This window comes from Anoplophora glabripennis, unplaced genomic scaffold (genome assembly GCF_000390285.2).
Source record: "Anoplophora glabripennis isolate ALB-LARVAE unplaced genomic scaffold, Agla_2.0 scaffold348, whole genome shotgun sequence".
NCBI lineage: Eukaryota > Metazoa > Arthropoda > Insecta > Coleoptera > Cerambycidae > Anoplophora > Anoplophora glabripennis.
The window spans coordinates 320,927-342,011 of record NW_019416574.1 but is presented as its reverse complement, the minus strand read 5'-3'; the positions used below and the strand labels follow the sequence as shown (position 1 = coordinate 342,011).

Sequence of the window (21,085 nt, the reverse complement as noted above, 5' to 3'; positions counted from 1 at the left end):
TTTTTGCAATAACTTTTTTGTTTATTAACCGATTTTAATTTAACCAGTCTTATTTTGTAGATAATTTTACTCCCTATAAGCTGTCTGAGAGTCACTTTTCGCTAAAATTGATGGTTTTCCCTGCAAAGTGAAAAAACTGTTTTCCTCACTTATTTGTTTAAATAGAAAAGTTAGCTAATAAAAGTTTTTGACTCACGAGACGAGAGATGTTTTGTATTATGTTCCTTTAAACAATTTTACAATAATCTAGCGGATAGGACTTTTTTCGAGTAAAAATTTAATTTGCTTGGTCTATCCATCAAGTAAGAGTACCGAGTCTCTGATGCTCTGTGGTTTTTGTTTTCAACAAAGTTGGCAACATTGCATTCAAGGCCAAGATGTGGGAGGAGAGCGCGCTCCCGTTTATTTGAGAACTGTTGTTGTAGTAGCGTGTTGAAATGAGTGCCGTTATTCCAAATCCCGCCAGTTGCGAAATGAATAGCTTAATCCGGTTTCTTCTTACAAAGGGAAAGGCGTCGTTCCAGATTTTTAATGAAATCAAAACTGTTTATGGGGATAATGTGATGAATGGTGATGAATGGTAGTAATGTATACAAGTAGTGTCGTGAGCAGGTAGATAGCTGGCTCATAATGAACAAAGGAGAAAAATCATGCCTAATTAAATTTTCACCCCAGGGTGATTCAGAACAAATGAAGGCGACTGTTAACGAAGGGAGTGTGTTTATTGTATAACAATGTACGTCTCCACACAGCTAACGTCACAAAGCAACTCTTGGATTCGTTCGGTTCGAACATCATCACCCCGCTCACAGCCCTGATCTGGCACCTTCTGATTTTCATTTTTTCTCTTATTTGAAGGCGGCGGGAGATTTTCTTGACTAATGTATTAGAGAACTCATTCTTCGGCTCACAAAGTGCTTTGAAGTTGAAGGCGAATACGTCGAAAAATTCTGTTTGATGTAAATATGTAAAATATGTAAATTATTTCATAAATATAGGTACTGCCTTTTTGATTTTATAAAAATTGGGTACTTATTTTGTGGATATGCCTCGTATTACACTCCAAATTATGCATTTTTAACCAAATTTAACCATCTGTCTGTAAAAGTGTCTCAGATATCGAATAACATTCAATATGAATCGCATTATATCCCTATCTTACTTTTCTTTCCATGTGATTCGAAAAATGTACAAATTTTTCTTGTAAGTTGAGTCAGCAATAACTTAGAATATTCAGAAGCAATATGTTTAATTTTTTCATTTATTTTTATATAAATATAAGAAACATGAAACATTCGTGTAAATGAAGGATACTTCAATTTTATAGTTAAAGGTAAAACGTAACATTTTATTAATTACGCCGTACATGTTAAGTAGCAGTTATATTACATTCTATACGGATTGAGTGTATACAGATAAAATATTCATTGATTTTTAATTTTTCCTTGAAGTGATAAATTAATAACAATAATCAGAACTTCCTGTTTATTAAGTACTTTTATCCATGTCCCATTCGCCTGATTATGTCTGTCACATTCAGTTAGTATTGATATTATTCAAAAATAATTAATTCATATAAATAGAGAAAACTATGCAATATCAGTCGGTCCTAATTTAATTATAATTATTAATATAACAAGGTATATTTAAAAAAAGGAGTATCACGAAAAAACAACTCCTCATTTTCAACTGCGATGTTTGGAAGTACCACAGGTAACCTTATCTGAACTGGCAGTACCAAAGGTTTCTACCAATAAGGACTTTTACTGCTACTAAGTAAGTATCAGTCAAAATTCATTTAAAATTTTCTCCAATATTTTTCTGAGTGTTCCATACTGTTTTATAAAAACAGAATTATCATCATTAACTTCAGGAGGCTGCTCCTTTGATCGTTTTTAACCAAAATGTCTTAATTTATCAAGGGTCCAAAGAAAGTGGTTTGTTTTTCGGGGAACAGGGTGTTGACGTTTTAAAAATGTTTTACATTTATTAAACATCTCTGACTGTGCTTGGCTTGGATTGATGAAACTTGGATTACTGTTTTAACCAAACTAAAGATTATTACGGAGTCGAATAAATTTAAAATATCTTTGAAATTGCTTCACAAAATAATATGGTAATTTTTTGTTTGAAATATAGTTTTAAATAATAGTAATTATCATGGAACTTTTTTGGGGCAGTGCTCTTCAAAAATTTATGTAAAAATGATTTTTTACTTTTGCATTTCGAACAAACAATTATTATTTTTTTTTTGTTAAATGAAGCCGATGAAATCATGAGCAGAATTAACAACAATGAAACATATTGTCTTTCTTCCTATATTCAACCTAACGTTTACTCCTAAACAATCTTATTTGGTTGTCGACTCTAATAATAACTAGCCATGGAATCTAAAAATACCAATAACAATCAACTGTACATAATAGATGAGTGGTTAATTGATAACTATCAGCTTTCTTTTAGTTACATCAACAATTGTTATTCATTACACAGGCCAAAAAAGGTCTGTGGCTGAGCACAGAAGTGGTAAAAACTTGGATGGACCCTTACGAAAGTGTTAAAACCCTCCCAAAGGTTTGCCGCATGCGTAGGTTGGTACTATTCTTGATCAGGTTAGGCTATTCTTAAAAAACACTACGCAATTGAGTTATTATAAAAGTTAGTTAGTTATTATAAAAAAACCTGTTTTTGTCGGCTTTTGTTATCGAAATCATTGAAATTAAATAAATAATTATCAAAAAGTTTTAGTGTTTTAGTCAATCAAATGCTATCAAAATATTTAACTTAACAGTTGAGGCAATGAGAAAACAAGGAGAAAGAATTATTGAGTGGTGAAGAAGCCATCTTTTGGACGGGCGATATCACGAAAACCTTGGCTAGTAAGTAATGTGACGACTAGTAGCCCTTTAACAAACTAGTAACGCTTATTGAATTGTTTTGCCTCGTTTTCTTCAAATATCTGAACTTTAATTATATGTTGGTTATAATCAGTTACTTACTTCTAACTTTTAACGTAAGATGGGTGTGGTTTGAAATAAGTTGAAGAACTTCTTTATGAACAGCATCCTCAACTGGAAACCCGTTTACACGAATAATTTGATCTCCCACCTGAAATAAAAGAAATTGTAATAATTTACCATTTATGTAATTGTATAAGTAACAAATGGACGTTACCATTCGTTGTCTAGAAGTTGATTTCATTAGGCCTAATGTGCATTTATTTTAATAATTTATTTGAAAATATAATTTAACTTACACATGCTCTTTCACTCAATCAAAAGGAAAAAAACAATTTTAATTAAAATTATCTAAATCCATGCAGTACATACATTTTCATTAATTCAAACAAAAAAAATGAAAATCAATAATAAATAAATCATAAATACTTAGTACTGGAAATAAATGAAATGTAAAAAAAATATTTATTAAAATACACTAAAAAGAAAAAATAAACCAAGGAATTCATAAAACTCATAATGTGTAAGCCAGAAACTCACAAAAGGGTTGCTCTATAGAAGTGTCGTGTGCAGAAGTATGATAAATAGACACGTACTATCTATAATCAATATGTTCATGTTCTTGTGCCATTTAAAAGCTTGTCCTGAGGTTTATTCCCATTTGGAATTTTTATTTTAAGTGGTAAGTTAAGGAAATTACACCTTTTTTATTTCGCTGCTCTATTAAGATTCATTGCAGTGTGCAATATTATTAGTTTTCTTAGACTTTAGTAAAGCCATATCTCATAATTTTATCATTAACCTAACATTAGGTTTGTTTCTGCAGGAGTTGAGGACAGATTTGGAACTACCAGATATATTCGTCCAATTGCTTCGTGACTTTAAACTCGCTGAAAGTACGTGACAACTTAAGTGGCTGAATATATTTGATTGAAGAAAGTTTGAGACAGCTGCGGAAACAAACTTGTGAACAAATCTGTAAGTCAAGGAGCCTTGTTTTCTTTTTTAAATGGATCAAAAAGAGTTTAATATTTCAAAGTCAATTTCGTCATTAAGAAATTTAAATGTCTTCCGAAACTTCCAATACTATATAATTTTATGTAAATGAGGTCTCCATCTTAGTATACATCTGTATTATTAAAGCAGTTTCTCTAAATACGTACCTTAATCAGTGAAAAAGTGCAACATTGAAATATTTAGGTCATATTTTATTGGTTGAATAGTTTCCAGATTAGTTGACACGTCATCGGTTTAAGCATTTTTCTTCAGAAGAAACTCTGAAACCGTTTCAGAGTTTGTTCTGAAGAAGGGTCTCTCGAAACGACAAGAAGTTTAAAGGATGACGCGACGTGGCAACCGAAAATGTTCAATCACTGACAACTGCCACGGACGCTATTCTCCTATTTTATTCATCCTATTTTATTGTTTTTCTATCTTTAGTTATATTTACAGTTGTCTACAATTTTTTTCCACTTATGCGGGATCCTATACTTTTGTTCCACTAATGTACAATAAATAGCTTCCCAGTAATGGCTACTTCCGCCAAAATAATAGAAATATTAGCCGCATACATAGAAATTTAATATATACGTTGAATATAAAAAATATATTAATAAAATTATCCAGTAGGGCAGCTCTACGAGTTCATTTATTTTTAAGCATTTGATATTTTCAATAATTCAAAACTGCCCTCAACCTGTTTTTATGGAATTCAACAAGGTAATTTTTCGAGACAATATTATACAACCCTTAAAAAAATCTAAAAAAGGAATAACAATTCTATAAAATTAAATTGGGGTTGCTAGAGTTGGGATGGGTCGTGATCATCATATTCGTAATCAGCATCTTCAAAAATACATCCCATATGTTGAGTTAATAGCTAGAGCCCGAAAAAGGGGTGATTTTTGACCAATTGCCAGAGGATGGGCAGGTTTAGAAATTCAACGGACTTCAAATTCGGATTCAACACCCTCGAAAATTAGGGCGGGGCATGGTTTCGTAGCTTCAACATATTCACAAAACTAGACATTATCTTAAGTTTATATCTTATAAAGGCTGAGAAGAATTTAGAACAATTTCAAAATTTTCAGAATATACAGGGTGGTCCAGTTTCCGATGCGGAAACTTCAGGGACCGATAGAGATTCAAAAAATAATATGAGTTTGATATATAAACTATATTCGAAAAATCCTTCGCTAAGGAAATACAGTGTTCAAGATTGGTTTAAAAAAATCAAATTTATTAATTATTGACAAACGGCTAAAGATATTTCAATTAAATTTTGTAGACGTTAACTACCATTGAAAGAGCATATTTTGCAATGTAACACATTATTTTTAGTTTTGCCAGTGGCGTCCGTACTAGCACGTTACTGGATATTTCTAAAGAAAAAATTGGTACGCCACTGCTTTTACATAAAATAAATATCAGTTTTGGATTCTTTATTCAATTTGGAAGAAAAAAGCTCTCTTTCGATTATTCTGTAGGACTCAGCATTTTCAAAGTGATCTTTGAAAAACAATTGAATAAGTACCACAAAATAACAAATTTATCAAATTAATTAGTATCTGTGTCATATTTAGTTAGCTCTCTAGTAATTTGATTTGTAATTATTGTTATTGTTATAGTTATTATTAGTGTTATCCTGAAAAATGCTTTTTAGTAACGAAGAATACGCAGATATTCATTTTTGTTACGGATTTCGTGATGGAAATGCGGAAGCGGCATTTCGTGAATATCGAAGACGTTATCCAAATAGAAGAATTCCAGATGCTCGTGTCTTCATTGGAACACATCAAAAGTTTCGTAACTTTGGCCTGCGTGTTAACAATGAACATAACAGAAACCGTCGCAATAACAATCGGAATCGTATTCTTCGTATTTTTTATGACAATCCGAGGCTCAGCTCTCGCAGGGCAGCTCAGTGACTACAAATATCCAAGTCTCAAATATTACGAACATTACGTGATGACCACAGGCATGCATATCACCTACAGTCTGTTCAGGATTTACACCCTGGGGATGATGAAAAGCGAATGAGGTTTTGCCAGTGGCTTTTAAATACGACGGAAGAAAATCATGACTTTTTCCACAAAATTCTGTGGACGGATGAATCCTCATTCAGTAGACGTGGAATAACGAATTACCACAATATCCATGTTTGGGCATACGAAAATCCTCGAGAAATTCGGCCACGATCATTTCAGAATGAATTTTCCGTACATGTTTGGTTGGGAGTTTTTGATAATAATGCTTGTGATCCACATTTTCTACTCCCAAGGTTAAACTCAGAACTATTTCTTGAATTTCTTACTAATAACCTGCAGGATTACGTCGAGGATATACCCGTTAACTTAAGGCATGAAAGTTGGATACAACTGGATGGAGCGCCCCCGCATTTTGGAATAGCTGTAAGAGAATTGCTAAATACTAATTATCCGCAACGTTGGATTGGCCGGTTAGGGAGGAATGATATGAATCATGACGTGGTTAATGGTATTGGACCAGTGGCCTGGCCACCCAGGTCACTGGATCTTAATCCACTGGACTTTTACGTTTGGGGAAATGTAAAAGACAAAGTATACGCTACTCCAGTGTTAACAAAACATGATTTAGTTTTAGGGATTCAACAAACCTGCAATAATATGCGGCGAATTCCAAATGAAGTAGCTGCTGCAATAAATTTATTAGTTGCACGATGTCGAAAATGTATTGAGGTGGGTGGACCATGTTTCGAGCAATTTCTTTAACTTACATTTTTATTTTATTTTGTTGTTGTTGTTTTTGTCCAGCATTAATTAAATCTGTTGTTTTTCCTGTTACAGTTTCATTAACATAAATTTTTTTATTTATTTACTCGAAAATGTTGAGTCGTACAGAAAAATCGAAAGATAGCTTTTTTCTTCCAAATTGAATGAAGAATCCAAAACTGATTTTTATTTTATGCGAAAGCAGTGGCGTACCAATTTTTTCTTTAGAAGTATCCAGCAACGTGCTAGTACGGACGCCACTGGCAAAACTAAAAATAATGTTTTACGTTGCAAAACATGCTCTTTCAATGGTAGTTAACGTTTACAAAATTTAATTGAAATATCTTTAGCCGTTTGTCAACAATTAATAAATTTGATTTTTTTAAACCAATCTAGAACACCCTGTATTTCCTTAACGAAGCATTTTTCGAATATAGTTTATGTACCAAACTCATATATTTTTTGAATCGGAAACTGGCATACAGGCCACAGGCATACAGAAACAGGCCACCCTGTATAGCAAAACATCATGTTCAAATTTAGAGAGCACAAACTAGACAATTCTAAGCATCAAAAATACAGAAGTTATAGGTCGATCTTCATATATTTCGAAATTATACGTACTTATATATGAAGAAAATATTTAAAATTGAATTATTCAAATTTATTGAGTTACGATATGAATCGATAAACGTACATGCTTAATTTTTTTAATATGAAAAACATAAACATATGATTAATATAACTTTATAAAATCAATTTAATCGCTCTTATTGACAAAATATTTGGAGATAGCAAAAGTAGCAGTTTTAATATCAAAATTTATCTTCTCCGCTTTCCCCTTGTTCCAACAAATGAACGATACGTACTGATTGACTCATTCGATTTAATAATCGCCAATAAGAGTCAGCTTCTACACCATATGTTTTCTTGAGCTAAATTAAAAGTGTTCTTTTAAAATGAAAGATATTTTACACCATATCGTATAAAAATAAACTGCGAACCTGGAATGTACGAATTGTCTTGGGGGCCTGTCACCATATCATGGTTTACTTTTGCTTCCAATAGACTGTGCCAATATTCATTTCATTTTTATAATTGGGAAATGACAACAACGATATAAGACTATAATGTTTTAGTTAATTATAATAATAGCAGCAGCTGTGCTCTTATATTTTACTTAAATAAAATTTAACATGGATTGAGCACGGACTTACAGTTAATATTCAACATTAATTCCAAAAATAATATGAAATTCCCACTCACAATATATTTTTACACACGTAAACAAACAATATTATATTAGAAATCGTCCCTGTCTAGCTTTATTTGAAAATCGTTCAGATAATAGTTGCTAGAAACACAACCTATTTGTTTATTATTTAGAAAAAGTGAGAAATAAAATAATAAATTTTGATATTTGAAACATATTTGGCGCCTATTACATATTTTATTTTTTTTCATTAATAACCAGAAAAAAATAAATATTTCACATTATTAAAATATTCTTACAGTACGTTAACCTATGCATACTATCATCATTACATTGCTCAAGTGGTGGTACGTTTTGAAGAAGTTAGACCAGTTGGACGACAAAAGTGTGAACTTCTATTAACAGAGGCGTTTATTAAACTAGACAAGTAAGTACGTATTACTAGTTATTAAAATAAGTATGTTGGCATGATTTTATGTTACTTTAAAAATATTAAGCTAATTAAAGTTTTTTTTAATTCTTTTAGTAGTTTCATTATCCTAAATTTTTGTTCATTGAATAGGGTGAAATGTATGGTGAGGATTATGATCAAAAAATATTTTGTTTTGAAAATTGCCTGTACTGCGATTTTCTAAAAGAGTTTTCGCAACGACATTTCAACACAGACAATTTGCGAGAAATCGTCCAGTCTGGTTACTATGGTTGTGGATTACACATACTTCACTATTACTCACTTTTCAACTTAATAATTTCTTCTTCAACTAGAATCTTCGAGTTTATCACTTAACTTATTATTTTCCCTTCAACTATTCCTCATTTCTTGATTATTTTTGGTTATTCTTCATTTCTTGCAAACTGTTCTGCCTTTCATTCTAGTTTTCATTTCATTTCAACAATTTTCCTTTATATATTTCGTCATTTCCATCAACTGTTTTAAATATTCCTCTATTGCTACATCAAAAACTTCAAAATATCAAACTTCAACTATCAAATGTCAACAATAATTATCTTTTAGCAACAAATATCTTGTTCCCACTGTCGATGTTTGTAACAAATTCAACCTTCACTCTGTATAAGAATGTTAAATATAGAATGCAACAGCGACGTTACTGTAAACTTTCTTTTTGTTCAAAGTAAATGAATAAAAGAAAGAGTAACATTGTTTAAGGAGGGGTAACAAAAAGAAATAAGCAAAACATACCTTAATTAATTTAATTAATTAAATTAATCTCAGAATTTGATAGAATTATTGTCTATGGATGTTTCCTATTTTTTCTTTCAGGTTAGACATTAATTTTGTCACATTACTTTTTGCGAGGACGATGTACTATTATATAAGCTTAAATACGATGAAAATATTGCACAGGATACGGGCGAGAAATGAGAACAAAACGAAGGCTTATACTTTATATCCGAAAATTATGTTGCTTTTCCATTCTGCCACCATTATTCCATACAATGCATATATGTTGAATATAAGTTAAACTTTAATGGTACACAATACACATTAAACGTACTAAAAATTTTGATTTGTCTGTAATAATTTTTCAGTACCTTTTATGTTTTGTAGGTATATTTTATACCGTTACTTGCAAATGCAGGGTAGCCCATCGAAAACATACCGCAAGGCATTACAGGGTAGTAAAGAATTTTTCGGCAAAATCCAAAAACAGGTCAAACTTCTTTGTGAGGGGCACAACTTTTGGCTCAAAAAGCATACCAAAATCTTCAACCCCCTAAGTGGGGGTGCTATCCCCTAAATTTTTTCAAATGGGAATGGGTTCAAGTGGGGGGTCATTAGAAAGGGCTTTTAATTCTCTATACATCGATTCATACTTTTTGAAAATCGATTCATTATTTTAGAAAATATGCAGCTTTGAAAATACGAACAATATTTTTGACGAGAAATGCGAAAATCGATTTAATTTTACTTTAAAACTTACGGTATTAGTCAAGTAAATGCTGAAAATGTTGTCCGCCAACTTGCATACAATGATACAGGTTGTCTTCAAACCGTTGTCGAACTTTCTGGAGCACTTGCGGTGTTACTTCGCGCCATACATTAATGATTCGTCCTCGCAGATCTTTCAAGGTATCAGGTGGAGTGCTGTAAACTTTGCTTTTAATGTGCCCCCAGAGAAAGAAATTTAAAGGATTTACGTTGGGTGACCGAGGGTACTATCCATTGCCACTTGCCCCAATACCGCTATTTCCGTAGGTTCATTTAGTACCGGATTTTCAACCTGCCTTTTTTTGTTATGAACGGAGCCAGTTTCGCGAAATTTGGCCACCAATTCGCGAACAATTTTTCCAGACGCATGTTTCTCAGGATGCCGTTGGTTGAACAGTTCGGCGATCCGATTTCCGCATTCATTGTTTTTGAAAAAAGCTCAATAATTTCTACTCTTTCTGGAATTGAGTACACCATAATTAATCAATTTAAAAGACTCGGTAGTATTGGTACCTTTCAACTACAAGTCACAAGACAGTTATCTAGCAACTTCTTGTGGCCTATCTAAATACGAAACAAAAAGGGGACAATTTTTTGCTCACCACAATCAGACTAAAGAATTCGCAAATCAGAAAAAAAACCAGCGAATTCTTTTGAAGGAATTTACCAAGCTAATACCGTAAGTTTTGAAGTAAAATTAAATCGATTTTCGCATTTCTCGCCAAAAATATTGTTCGTATTTTCAAAGCTGCATATTTTCTAAAATAATGGATCGATTTTCAAAAAGTAAGAATCGATGTATAGAGAATTAAAAGCCCTTCCTAATGACCCCCCACTTGACCCCCATTCCCATTTAAAAAAATTTTGGGGATAGCACCCCTACTTAGGGGGTTGAAGATTTTGCTATGCTTTTTGCGCCAAAAGTTGCCCCCCTCAGAAGCAAACTTTACCTGTTTTTGGATTTTGCCGAAAAGTTCATTACTACCCTGTAATACCTTGCGGTACGTTTTCGATGGGCTACCCTGTATATGGTGTCCATAGAGAGATTGAATCTTCTCTTCCATAAAAATTTAAAAACATATTTGTTACTAAACTACTTTAAATTTAAATATTAATGCCAGAATTCAATATTGTTCGACTAAAAATATTTGAATAGTTAAATCAGTTTTATCGTAGCTTATGTATTCTAGTCAAATACATTATTTTAACAAGATTGAAAGTAATGTTGGAAAAATTCTAAGGAAATAAATACATTTGTGTTAAATGGATGTTGCTTCACTAAAAATGACTTGAAGGTAAATGCCTAAAGATTTCTTGTTTTTAGTCAATTTTTTTTTATTTATTAACAAAAATTTAAGTCTCCACAACATATATATCCACCTAAGTAGATCCCCGTTCTTTCAGCGTCATTCAGAATTTATCTGAATAAAGCCAGGTGGGTATAATTGGACTACACAAATGTGATATAGTAGAGGAAAATAAAGAACATGTCATGATTATCAACTTCTGAAAATCCTCTAGAAAATTGGTCGTTTGGATTGAAGCAGTAATTCATATCTACCGAGCAATGGCGTGGCAATAAAACGGGAACACGGACTAGGTATACCTACTAAAAACCTAACGGTGGCAAATTTCCATGGCAAATTACTAGGAGATTTATAAATAAAGCCATTTTTTTGTTGTAATTAGTGTAACACTAATATTGTACAAATTGTACCCTCTAGATACTCTAGACTTGGCTTTACTAAAAATGTTTGAACACTGTTCAATAGTATGGTCTTAGAAAAAAAATTACATTAATTTAAAATACCAAAATCTAAAATGTAACTAATTAACTAAGAAATGCAAAAGGCACTACTCAGATTTTTTTTTTTTAATTCACAACTTTAACAGTAGGCTACACTTATTTTTTGATAAGAATTTTATTCCCGCAATATTTGTATTTACACTGAAATTATCCTGTACTTACTTTATTCTTTTAGGTGTTAAACATACAGTTTGTACAATATTTGTTGAGATAGAATTCCAAGAAACGAACAAGCCAATAAAGTTCTGCTACCGGAACTACTTTAACGATTTACTGCTGCAGGGGCGTGCCTTGAAACTTTCCGCGTTATTTTCAGAATATTATAATATTATAAGGTAAATAAAAAGATAAAAAAAATACAGGGTGCCCCGAGGTAATGAACCAAAATTCATGAGTAGAGTCTCGAAGCAAAAATATTACGATTTAGTCGAACTTATCTTAGTCCAAAAGTTGATAGTTAAAGCGATGCAGGGTGTTAAATGTAAAATATTGTTTTTGTTTTTTTCATTTATTTCTTAATAAATGCAAATATCTACACGAAATTTTGGGGTTTGGGGTTCTTTGGGTCGAGGAATTGAAATATATTCACATTTTGGTTATAGTTAATAGATGGTGCTAGCTGCAGTAGATTGAATGTGTTAAAAACAACATAACTTTTTTATACTTTAAGGTATCTCACTTCTCATGTCAAATTCTTATTTTCCAACTTTTTTATACTTTATGAAAATAGCTGTCTCGCACCGTTTTCGAGATATTTAGCTTTGAAACTTCCAATGCTGTTGCATTAAATTACGATTAAGTACCTATCTATTATTAATTTAGCGGTAAATTTTTTTAAATAGGCTTTTAAAGTTATATCAAAATAGAAGGCAGCCAAATCGAAAGCCTTTTTAATCGACTGGGAGAGACTGGTACGTTTCCTCCTAAAAGGAACAAGTGGGACACATCAGGCGCACTATTACAGTTGACCAAGAAGAAATTTTAACTCGGGAGGCAGAAAACGCAGTTAGTAGTAGGCAAATAGCTAGAACCACCGATGTAAGTAAAAGTAAGTCGTAAAAATTTTTTATAAGGAAGAGTTTTTTACTACCATTTTACACCAGTCCAAAATCTTTTACCAGCAGACTTCCCAGGTCGATTACAGTTTGCGCACTTTATGCGTACTCTTGCAAAACTTTGACCGTTAATTTTTATATTTAAAAATTATTATGTACTATTTACCGATGAAGTCACCTTTACTCGTTGAGGAGTTTTCAATTTTAGAAACAAGCATATATGGGATAATTAAAATCCTTACGTAGTCACTGAGCGTCACTTTCAACGAGAATTCAAGTTTGGTGTGGAATTATAGGGAACCACCTTCAGAGTCCACATGAACTTCCTCCGAATTTGATCGGTGACTTGTATTTAGATTTCCTGCAGCACTATTTAGTTAATTACCTGGATGATTTACGGCAGAATATTTACTTTATGCAAGATGGGGCTCCCCCTTATTTTTCTGTACAAGTACGGAACTATCCTGATCAAACTTTTCCGGATCGTTAGATAGGTCGTGAGAGTCGAATGTCCTCGCAATCCTGATTTCAGGCCCACGAACTTTTGTTTTTGGAGTTAGATAAAATCAGTTATTTATGGAGAAACTATAAACACCCGGAAGAACTTTGGCAACAGGTTTTAAATGCGGCGGTCATTTCGCGATAAAGATTTATACTTTAAAATCTTTTCAATCTTTTAATAAACACGTTGATAAATGTATTGAAGTTAGAGGTGGATATTTTGATCAATTATTGTCCAAAAGGCATATTTTTTACTAATGTTTACTATTTTACTGTTCATTACAATTTTTTATTCTAAATAAACCCTTGTTTTGACATTTCTAAATGATTTTAATTATTTCAACTATTTACATTGGAAGTTTCAAATCTCGAAAACGGTGCGAGACATCTACTTTCATAAAATATACCTTTTTGTGTTAAAAAAGTTGGAAAATAAGAATTTGATACCAAAGATAAGATACCTTAAAGTAGGTATAAAAAAGTTATATCGTTTTTGACACATTAAATCATCTGCAGCTAGCGCCCTCTATGTGTATCAAAAATGTGAACAGATTTCAATTCCTCAACCCAAAGAACCCCAAACCCCAAAATTTTGTGTGGATATTTGCATTTATTAAGAAATAAATGAAAATAAAACCAAAATAATATTTTATATACAACACCCTGTATCTCTTTAACTACTAACTTTTGGACTAAGGTAAGTTCGGCTAAATCACAATATTTTTGCTTCGATATTCTACCATGAATTTTGGCCCATTACCTCGGGACTACCCTGTATATAAAATAGATTTTTTTTGGATTAAAATGTGTTTTTATTTCTTTCACAGTATAGTAGAATACAAATTATAAATAAACTAGAAGATAAAATAATTATAAACACGCTCGTAAAAAAAAGGAATAAGAGGGTAAATTCTGAATATGTCGGCCTACTTAAAATTACATTTAAACAAAGCAGAATTTTAACAAGGATTTTTTTTTCATAAAATGAGAAATAAAAAAGTATTCTCCCTTTTCAGTTCTACTCGTGGACTAGGTAGGTATTATTTTATTGTTTTATATTAACTATTGCAGCATTGTCTCAACAAAATAATTATTTATTATTTCAATCAGTAGGTAATTTGATTATATTAAGACGATGACTGAAGAAAACAATGCCTTTATTTTGTTGCAATTAACAAGGTTAGCATGTTTATATTACCTTGTCAATATATATGTTCAAATCATTGTTGTCAATAACATTATTATTTACAGTAGTTTCAGTAACAAATAATGTAGTAGATAATTTATGAATTTTATAGATGTGATGGAGTATATCTTGATACAAACAATCTAGACATTTAAAATGATACATTAAAAACGTCCAGAAATATTTTTAAACCTACTTTCAGAAAAATAAAACATATTCTCAAATATACAGAGGAAATTAAAGAAAATAAATGAATATACGGGGCATATCAACAAAGTAAGGGTACTGAGACTCTGATGCTCTGTGATTTTTATTTTCGACCAAATTAGCAACACTCCATTCAAGGCCAAGATGTTGGGAGCAGAACGCACCCTCATTTGTCTCAGTCAGTTAGAACTGTTATTGTAGTGGCGTCTTGAAATGAGTACCACCAGTGGGGGGCGTAATCCAGTTTCTTCTTGCAAAGGGACATGCGCCGTTCCAGATTTTTAACGAAATCAAAACTGTTTATGGGGATGGTATGATCAATTGTGCTAATGTGCACAAGCGGTGTCGTGAGTATAAAACTGGCAGAAACGACTGAGCGTGTTTCAATCGTGACTGATGAGATGGTGAACAATGAAAAAATGCTTCGTGGCGACCGTCGATTGACTTCGGGCGAGATGAATGTAGTGTTTTCACAAATCTCCAGATCTCTTCTGCGTGAAGGTTGCATGACAATGCACGTCCCTACACAGCCAACGCCTCAAAGCAACTCTTGAATTGATTCGGTTGGAACATAATCCACCACCCCGTTTACAGCGCTGAGGTCAGCGTGCCAGGTGGCACCCTCTGATTTTCATCTTTTCTCTTTTTTGAAGGCGTTTATGGTTGTAAATAGGTTTTCTACCGACACACACAGCGCCATGAAACAATGGGTCCGACTACTATGTCCGAAAAAATAGTGTTTGATGTAGGACCTACCTTTCTGAACATGTAAATTTGTCATAAATATACTGCCACTTAGATTTTTAAAAAATTGAACAATCTTACTTTGTAGATACGCCTCGTATTCTAAAAAACCGCAACACTACTTAAAATGTTAAATTCTACAAATTGTTTCTGTGGCGGCATATGGATTTAAATCTGAATAATAATTTCTTGCATCAGTAAGTTTCAAATGGAATTTTAAATAGCGTACAGCCATTCTGAAAAACAAAACCTAACCTTGTTCATTAAACTTGTATCCAAAATTTTGTCAGATTAAACTCCAGTTTAATTTATAGATTTTATCTATGGTATGTAGGTTTTCACGGCTGATATCCATGCAATGATCTTCCGGGTGTCGAAGCGGTTTATTCATGCCTCATCAGAAACCAAGGCGCGATATTTAGAAGAGATTTATGACTACAAAATACACCGCCACAAATACATTTACAGTGGCCGTAAAATATATATTTTAATAAAAAAATTGCCTTTCATTCATCGCATCGTATTGAACTACAAACTTCATTCTGCGTTTCATAGTAACCTTCTATTGAAATTAGTTCAATGATTTGGCTATCATGACTTTCTCTCTTAAATATTAAGTTTTTCATTATTTATGGCGATTGAAATATCGTCGCAATTGAAACATTTTGTTACACAAATGCAGGTTACATACAGTGTGGCCCAGGACACAGAATCAGCACACCAATCTAAATTTTATTTGAAAAAACAAATACGGATGTTTTTTTTGTATTATACATTGAGTATAATGGCCTTCTAGATGTATTTTTAGAACTGATTATTATTCAGTCGGTCTGTATTGCCTGCTGTAATTATTTTCAGCTACTTTTTCGAAAAACACTTTTTTTTATTAAAAATATGAATAATAATTTTAATAATACAAAATATATACTTACAATTTAGTTTTATATTTGTTTAGCTGACCAAGACAATTTCTAAAAAATTTTTGCCTCGCACGATTTGAACGATTTTTTTTGTGTAAATGTACTTGCAGAACAAATTACCATAATCCAGTAGGCAATCAATGGTTTGCTGCGATTTTTATTGTGAATGACTTTTGGTAAAATCACATTAGGAATTTTTTTGCACTAAAACCCCTACCTATATCCCAAATTTGACCAGTGGAGAATAAAGTTTATTTAAATAAATTCAAAAACGAGTTCAGCTTCAAAGAACCCCGCAAAAAATCAATGGAAAATGGGTCCCAGTCGATTTTGCAAAAATTGCAATATGTTATAGTTTTTGACTTTCTGATTAAAAGCTGTCATGGACCCAAAGTGATCCTATGAATAGTTTCAGAGATAAAGAGGGGGGAAGTATTTTGGCTATATGCCTGAGTAAGCTTCACGAAGTTTCAAGCTGAACCTGAATTCGGGGGAGATCAGATAAAGGTCGTTTCAAGGTCAAACTGAAGAAAAGACTTGTAGAATTTTACAGATTGTATTAAGAAGATAATTAACCGTGTTACATATATATTCTTCTGGATTGCAATGATTGATTTAATGGTCAAGAACAAGCAAACAATTAGTTGATTATAAAATACTCAATTTTCAGATAAATCGACTGGGACCCACTTTCCATTTGTTTCATGCGAAGCTTGAATTGAATGACCTTAACTTGATTTCCAGGTGACCTTATAGGGCTAAGCTAACCTCGAATTCAGGTCCAGCGACCTCAAAAGCATACATACTTACAGGTTAACACGTGAAAGGCCTTTTCTTTACTTTGACCTTGAAATGATCTTGACTTAACCTAAATGTGATTTTGTAGGGTTAAGTTATTACCGAATTCAGTTCCCCCTCCAAAAAAACATATGTACGCACTGGTTGAAATTCAATGCAAGACTTTTCTTTAGTTTGATCTTGAAATGACCTTGAATTGACTTGAAGCTGACCTTTAGGGTTACGCTATCTCACGATTCAGATTCTGTGAGCCCAAAAACCTTATACACTCATTGGTTAAAATTCAATACAAGTCTTTTCTTCAGTTTGACCTTGAAACGACCTTCACCTGACCTCCAGGTGACCTTAGACAGCTAAGCTATCCCCGAATTCAGGTTCAGCGATCCCAAAAGCATTGTACCTAGTGGTAAAAATTCATTACATGCCTCAGTTTTTGAATCCATCAATTTGAAACTTCGTGAAGCTTACTCAGGCCTACAGCCAAAATCACATACTTTCCCCCTCTTTATCTCTGAAACTACTCATAGGATCACTTTGGGCCCATGAGAACTTGTGATCAGAAAGTCAAAAACTATAACAACTACAATTTTAGCAAAATCGACTGGAACCCATTGATTTTCTAATAAATCTAGACTAGTCAGTTACTAATTGGAAAATCTTACCTTAGTTTATTTTCATAGTTGTATGCATTCCATGTGCGTACTATATTTTAAAATTTTAATAACAACTACAAAAAAGATACCTTTTTAGCTGTTAGTATTTCAACGCAATTGAAGAAAGTTTAATTACCTAGTCCGGTTTTAAGTAATGTTGATTTACACGAGGTAAAATTCGATAATGGATTATTATATAGGATATTGATATAGATATGAGGTCTGTTCAGATAATAACGGAGCATTATTTTTTTAAAACTTTATTATTAATTTTATACGTTACTTGTCCTTGTTTTTTTTTCAAATTACTACCCTTCCCTATTCACACACGGTGTTTCCATTTCGCGAAGCAGTCATGATAGCTTCATTTGAAAGGGCCTTTAAAGTCTGCGACGAATTTGCTTTCATGTCATCAATAGTCTGAAAACGGCGGCGGTGTTCTTTCAGCACTGAATTTAAATTTAATTTAATTTCTAAAGTAAGAAAAAACCACAAGGAGCCAGGTCTGGCGAGTAAGTAGGGTGAGTAGTGATGTTAAATTACTTGTAATTTATGTAATTTATGACATTTAAATTTTACGACATTTTAAAGTGTACTCAGCTTGTTTAGCTTCTCAGTACTCAGCTTCTATAAAACTAGTCCTGCGATTCAATGATTAAAAAATAATATTTGTCAATTTTTATGCAAAAAATTAAAATTTTTATTCATATAAGTAACATGTATTACAATTAACAGTTTTTAATTCTTCGTCCTTTATTTCTGTTACCTTTTCTACCTCTTTCATTCTATCTATTTGTCAGTTCGGTCTTTGCATGGTCAACCTAATTTACGTATGTTACAAAAATTACATAAATTATGTCCGTTATCTCGCGGTGCGTAATTTTACGGTAATTTTACAGTAATTTATGTAAGTAACAATTTGTCATTTTACCATTTACATCACTAAGGGTGAGGGATTGCAGTAATATGATTTTTGGCACAAAACTGATGAATTAAGAATGCAGAAGAACAAATTTTGCTGCATGTTCAATTTTTCAGTCAAAATTTCATGGCATGACTCAATTGACATGTCAACCTCATCTACAATTTCTGTGACAGTCAATGTGCGATTTGCACGCACCAAATCTTTGAACGGGTATTATCAGTTGAAGTCTTGCTGGTTGAGGATCATCGTCAATTGATTGACGACTACTTTTAAATCGTGAAAACCATTCGTAACATCGTGTACGATCCAGAGCATTATCTCCGCAAGCTTGTTTCAAAAGTTAAAACTTTTCCGTGAAAGTTTTCTCCAGTTTCACGTAAAACTTTTCGTGTTGTTGTTCCAGAAAATTGCACACTTGAAAAATCGTCAAAAGCGTTGCACTCAAATAACAATATCATGAAAACTAAATGAGATATCAAGAATCCAAGAAGGTGTAGTTACAAAGGAGGTTATGAGCAAATCAATGCTGCCAACCGCAAATCATTAAATATCTTCATTAGCATGTAATTCAAAAAGTTCAGTTATTTTCTGCACAGACCTCATACATACAGGCTACTAATCTACAACTACTGTGTTTTTACAGTTCAAAACAACGAAAAACGAAAAACGTGATGCACAGTTATGGATGAAAATGTATAAAACAAGTGACCCGAAATTTCTCATCTCAAAATAATTCAAGATAATGATCTAATAACGAAAGTTTGTAGATATCACCTTCCATCCTGCATCTTAATTCACAAACCTCTTTAGCGCAATGTTCTCGGACATTGACCGAAGCTTGTTTTGTCGCCTTTGCTAATACCTGACACCTACTGAAGCAATAATGTTCCAAATTAGGAGTCATGCAGTAATAACATTACATTCTGATATTATGGAATCCTACGTTGTGTTAAACGAGTGGGATGAATGTCGATTATGGCGATTTTCTTTTTCTTCGATCTAATTGTACGAGAATATATTTACATTTACATTGTTTATGAAATATTGACCGTATTAACGGAAAATTACAAGATATTTTTTTTTTAATAATTACGGTAAGGCCGTATCAGTAATTTTTTTTTCTTTTAAATTCTACTTAAATTTGAGTTTAGACCTAAATTTATTTTTCACTGATCTAATTATCTTATTTGTGAAACTGTGTCTAAACATAATAAATATAGGATGCTCGTTTAGACCAAGGGTCGGCAACTGGCGGACCGCGGTCCAGATCCGGACCGCGGAAGGTAAAATACTGGACCGCCAAAAATTTTTTGAAAGTATAAATTACTCAAATAAATTATTTAAAATATGTTTTTTACGTTTAAGTGCCAATCTTACCATTTTTTCTAGTATTTTACAATTGTGTGAGTTCTTAATTGTTAGTAAGCAGATTAAATTTGAGTCCAAATTAAAATAAAAAAATAATATGAATTTTTTTTTGGACCTCGTTAAAAATTTTCAAAAGTATCCGGACCCCACCTAAAATTACTTGCCGACCCCTGGTATAGACTATCATAATTTCGGGAGGTTGTTTCTTATTTCCTAAATTAAAGTCAGTGCTGAAAGGACGCCGTTTTCAGACTATTGATTACATCAAAGCAAATTCGTCACAGCCATTTCAATTGAAGCTATCCCAGGAATATTGTTGGGAAAAGTGTGTGAATAGGGGAGTGGAGTACTTTGAAGGAAACAAGGACCAATAATAATGTATAAAATTAATAAAGTTTAAAAATCTAAAGTTCGGTTATTTTCTAAGCAAACCTCGTATCTCTATATAATTCAGTAGACTGATATCATTAGAGATATTTGAGTAAATGTCAAGATCCTGTAGCTTCATTTAGCTTTTTCGTTTGAATTGGTTTTAATCGCTTTTACATCTTACATATTCGAAGCATAAATACTTGCAACATAATCAATGTGTGAGCAGAAACCGGTGGCTATAGAAAAACCGGTACTTCAAACATCGCAATTTCATTAATATTTCTGACCATCTTTTAAAGAACTGGCAAACTGTCTATATTTAATTAACTGATTTGCTTTACTAAACTAAACAAAGTTTTATAAATTAAGTTTTAATTCCTGACAAAATCTTAACGGTCGATTTAAATAGAACATGTCTAGAGTTTTATTATTTGAACATCAGTATAAGGAGGAGTCACCTCAGGGAATGTGCAACCTTGAATCTTTTTTCAATTTACTTCAGGCACATATCTTCAGGTGTATTCAACTTAAAACTATGCTCTTTGAAGCAACGGCCTTGTAGGTATTAACGGGAAATATTTGCATTTATTGCGGCTTATACACTGATTGGTAATGTAAATTATTGTAAAAACACATCACATTATAAGAAATAAGTACGATGACAAACGGCTTCATTAGT

At 32.4% G+C, this 21,085-nt stretch overlaps 1 protein-coding gene across 3 annotated transcripts in view; it reads right to left on the bottom strand.

The window, feature by feature from the left end:
- LOC108910223 (harmonin) overlaps positions 1-21,085 on the bottom strand; it is a 207,594-nt gene that overhangs the window by 104,079 nt on the left and 82,430 nt on the right. For all 3 annotated transcript variants that reach the window (XM_018714775.2, XM_018714777.2, XM_018714776.2), the window contains exon 3: positions 3,000-3,108. In XM_018714775.2, coding sequence (XP_018570291.1) covers positions 3,000-3,108 — 109 coding nt within the window. The remainder of the gene's footprint in view (positions 1-2,999; positions 3,109-21,085) is intronic.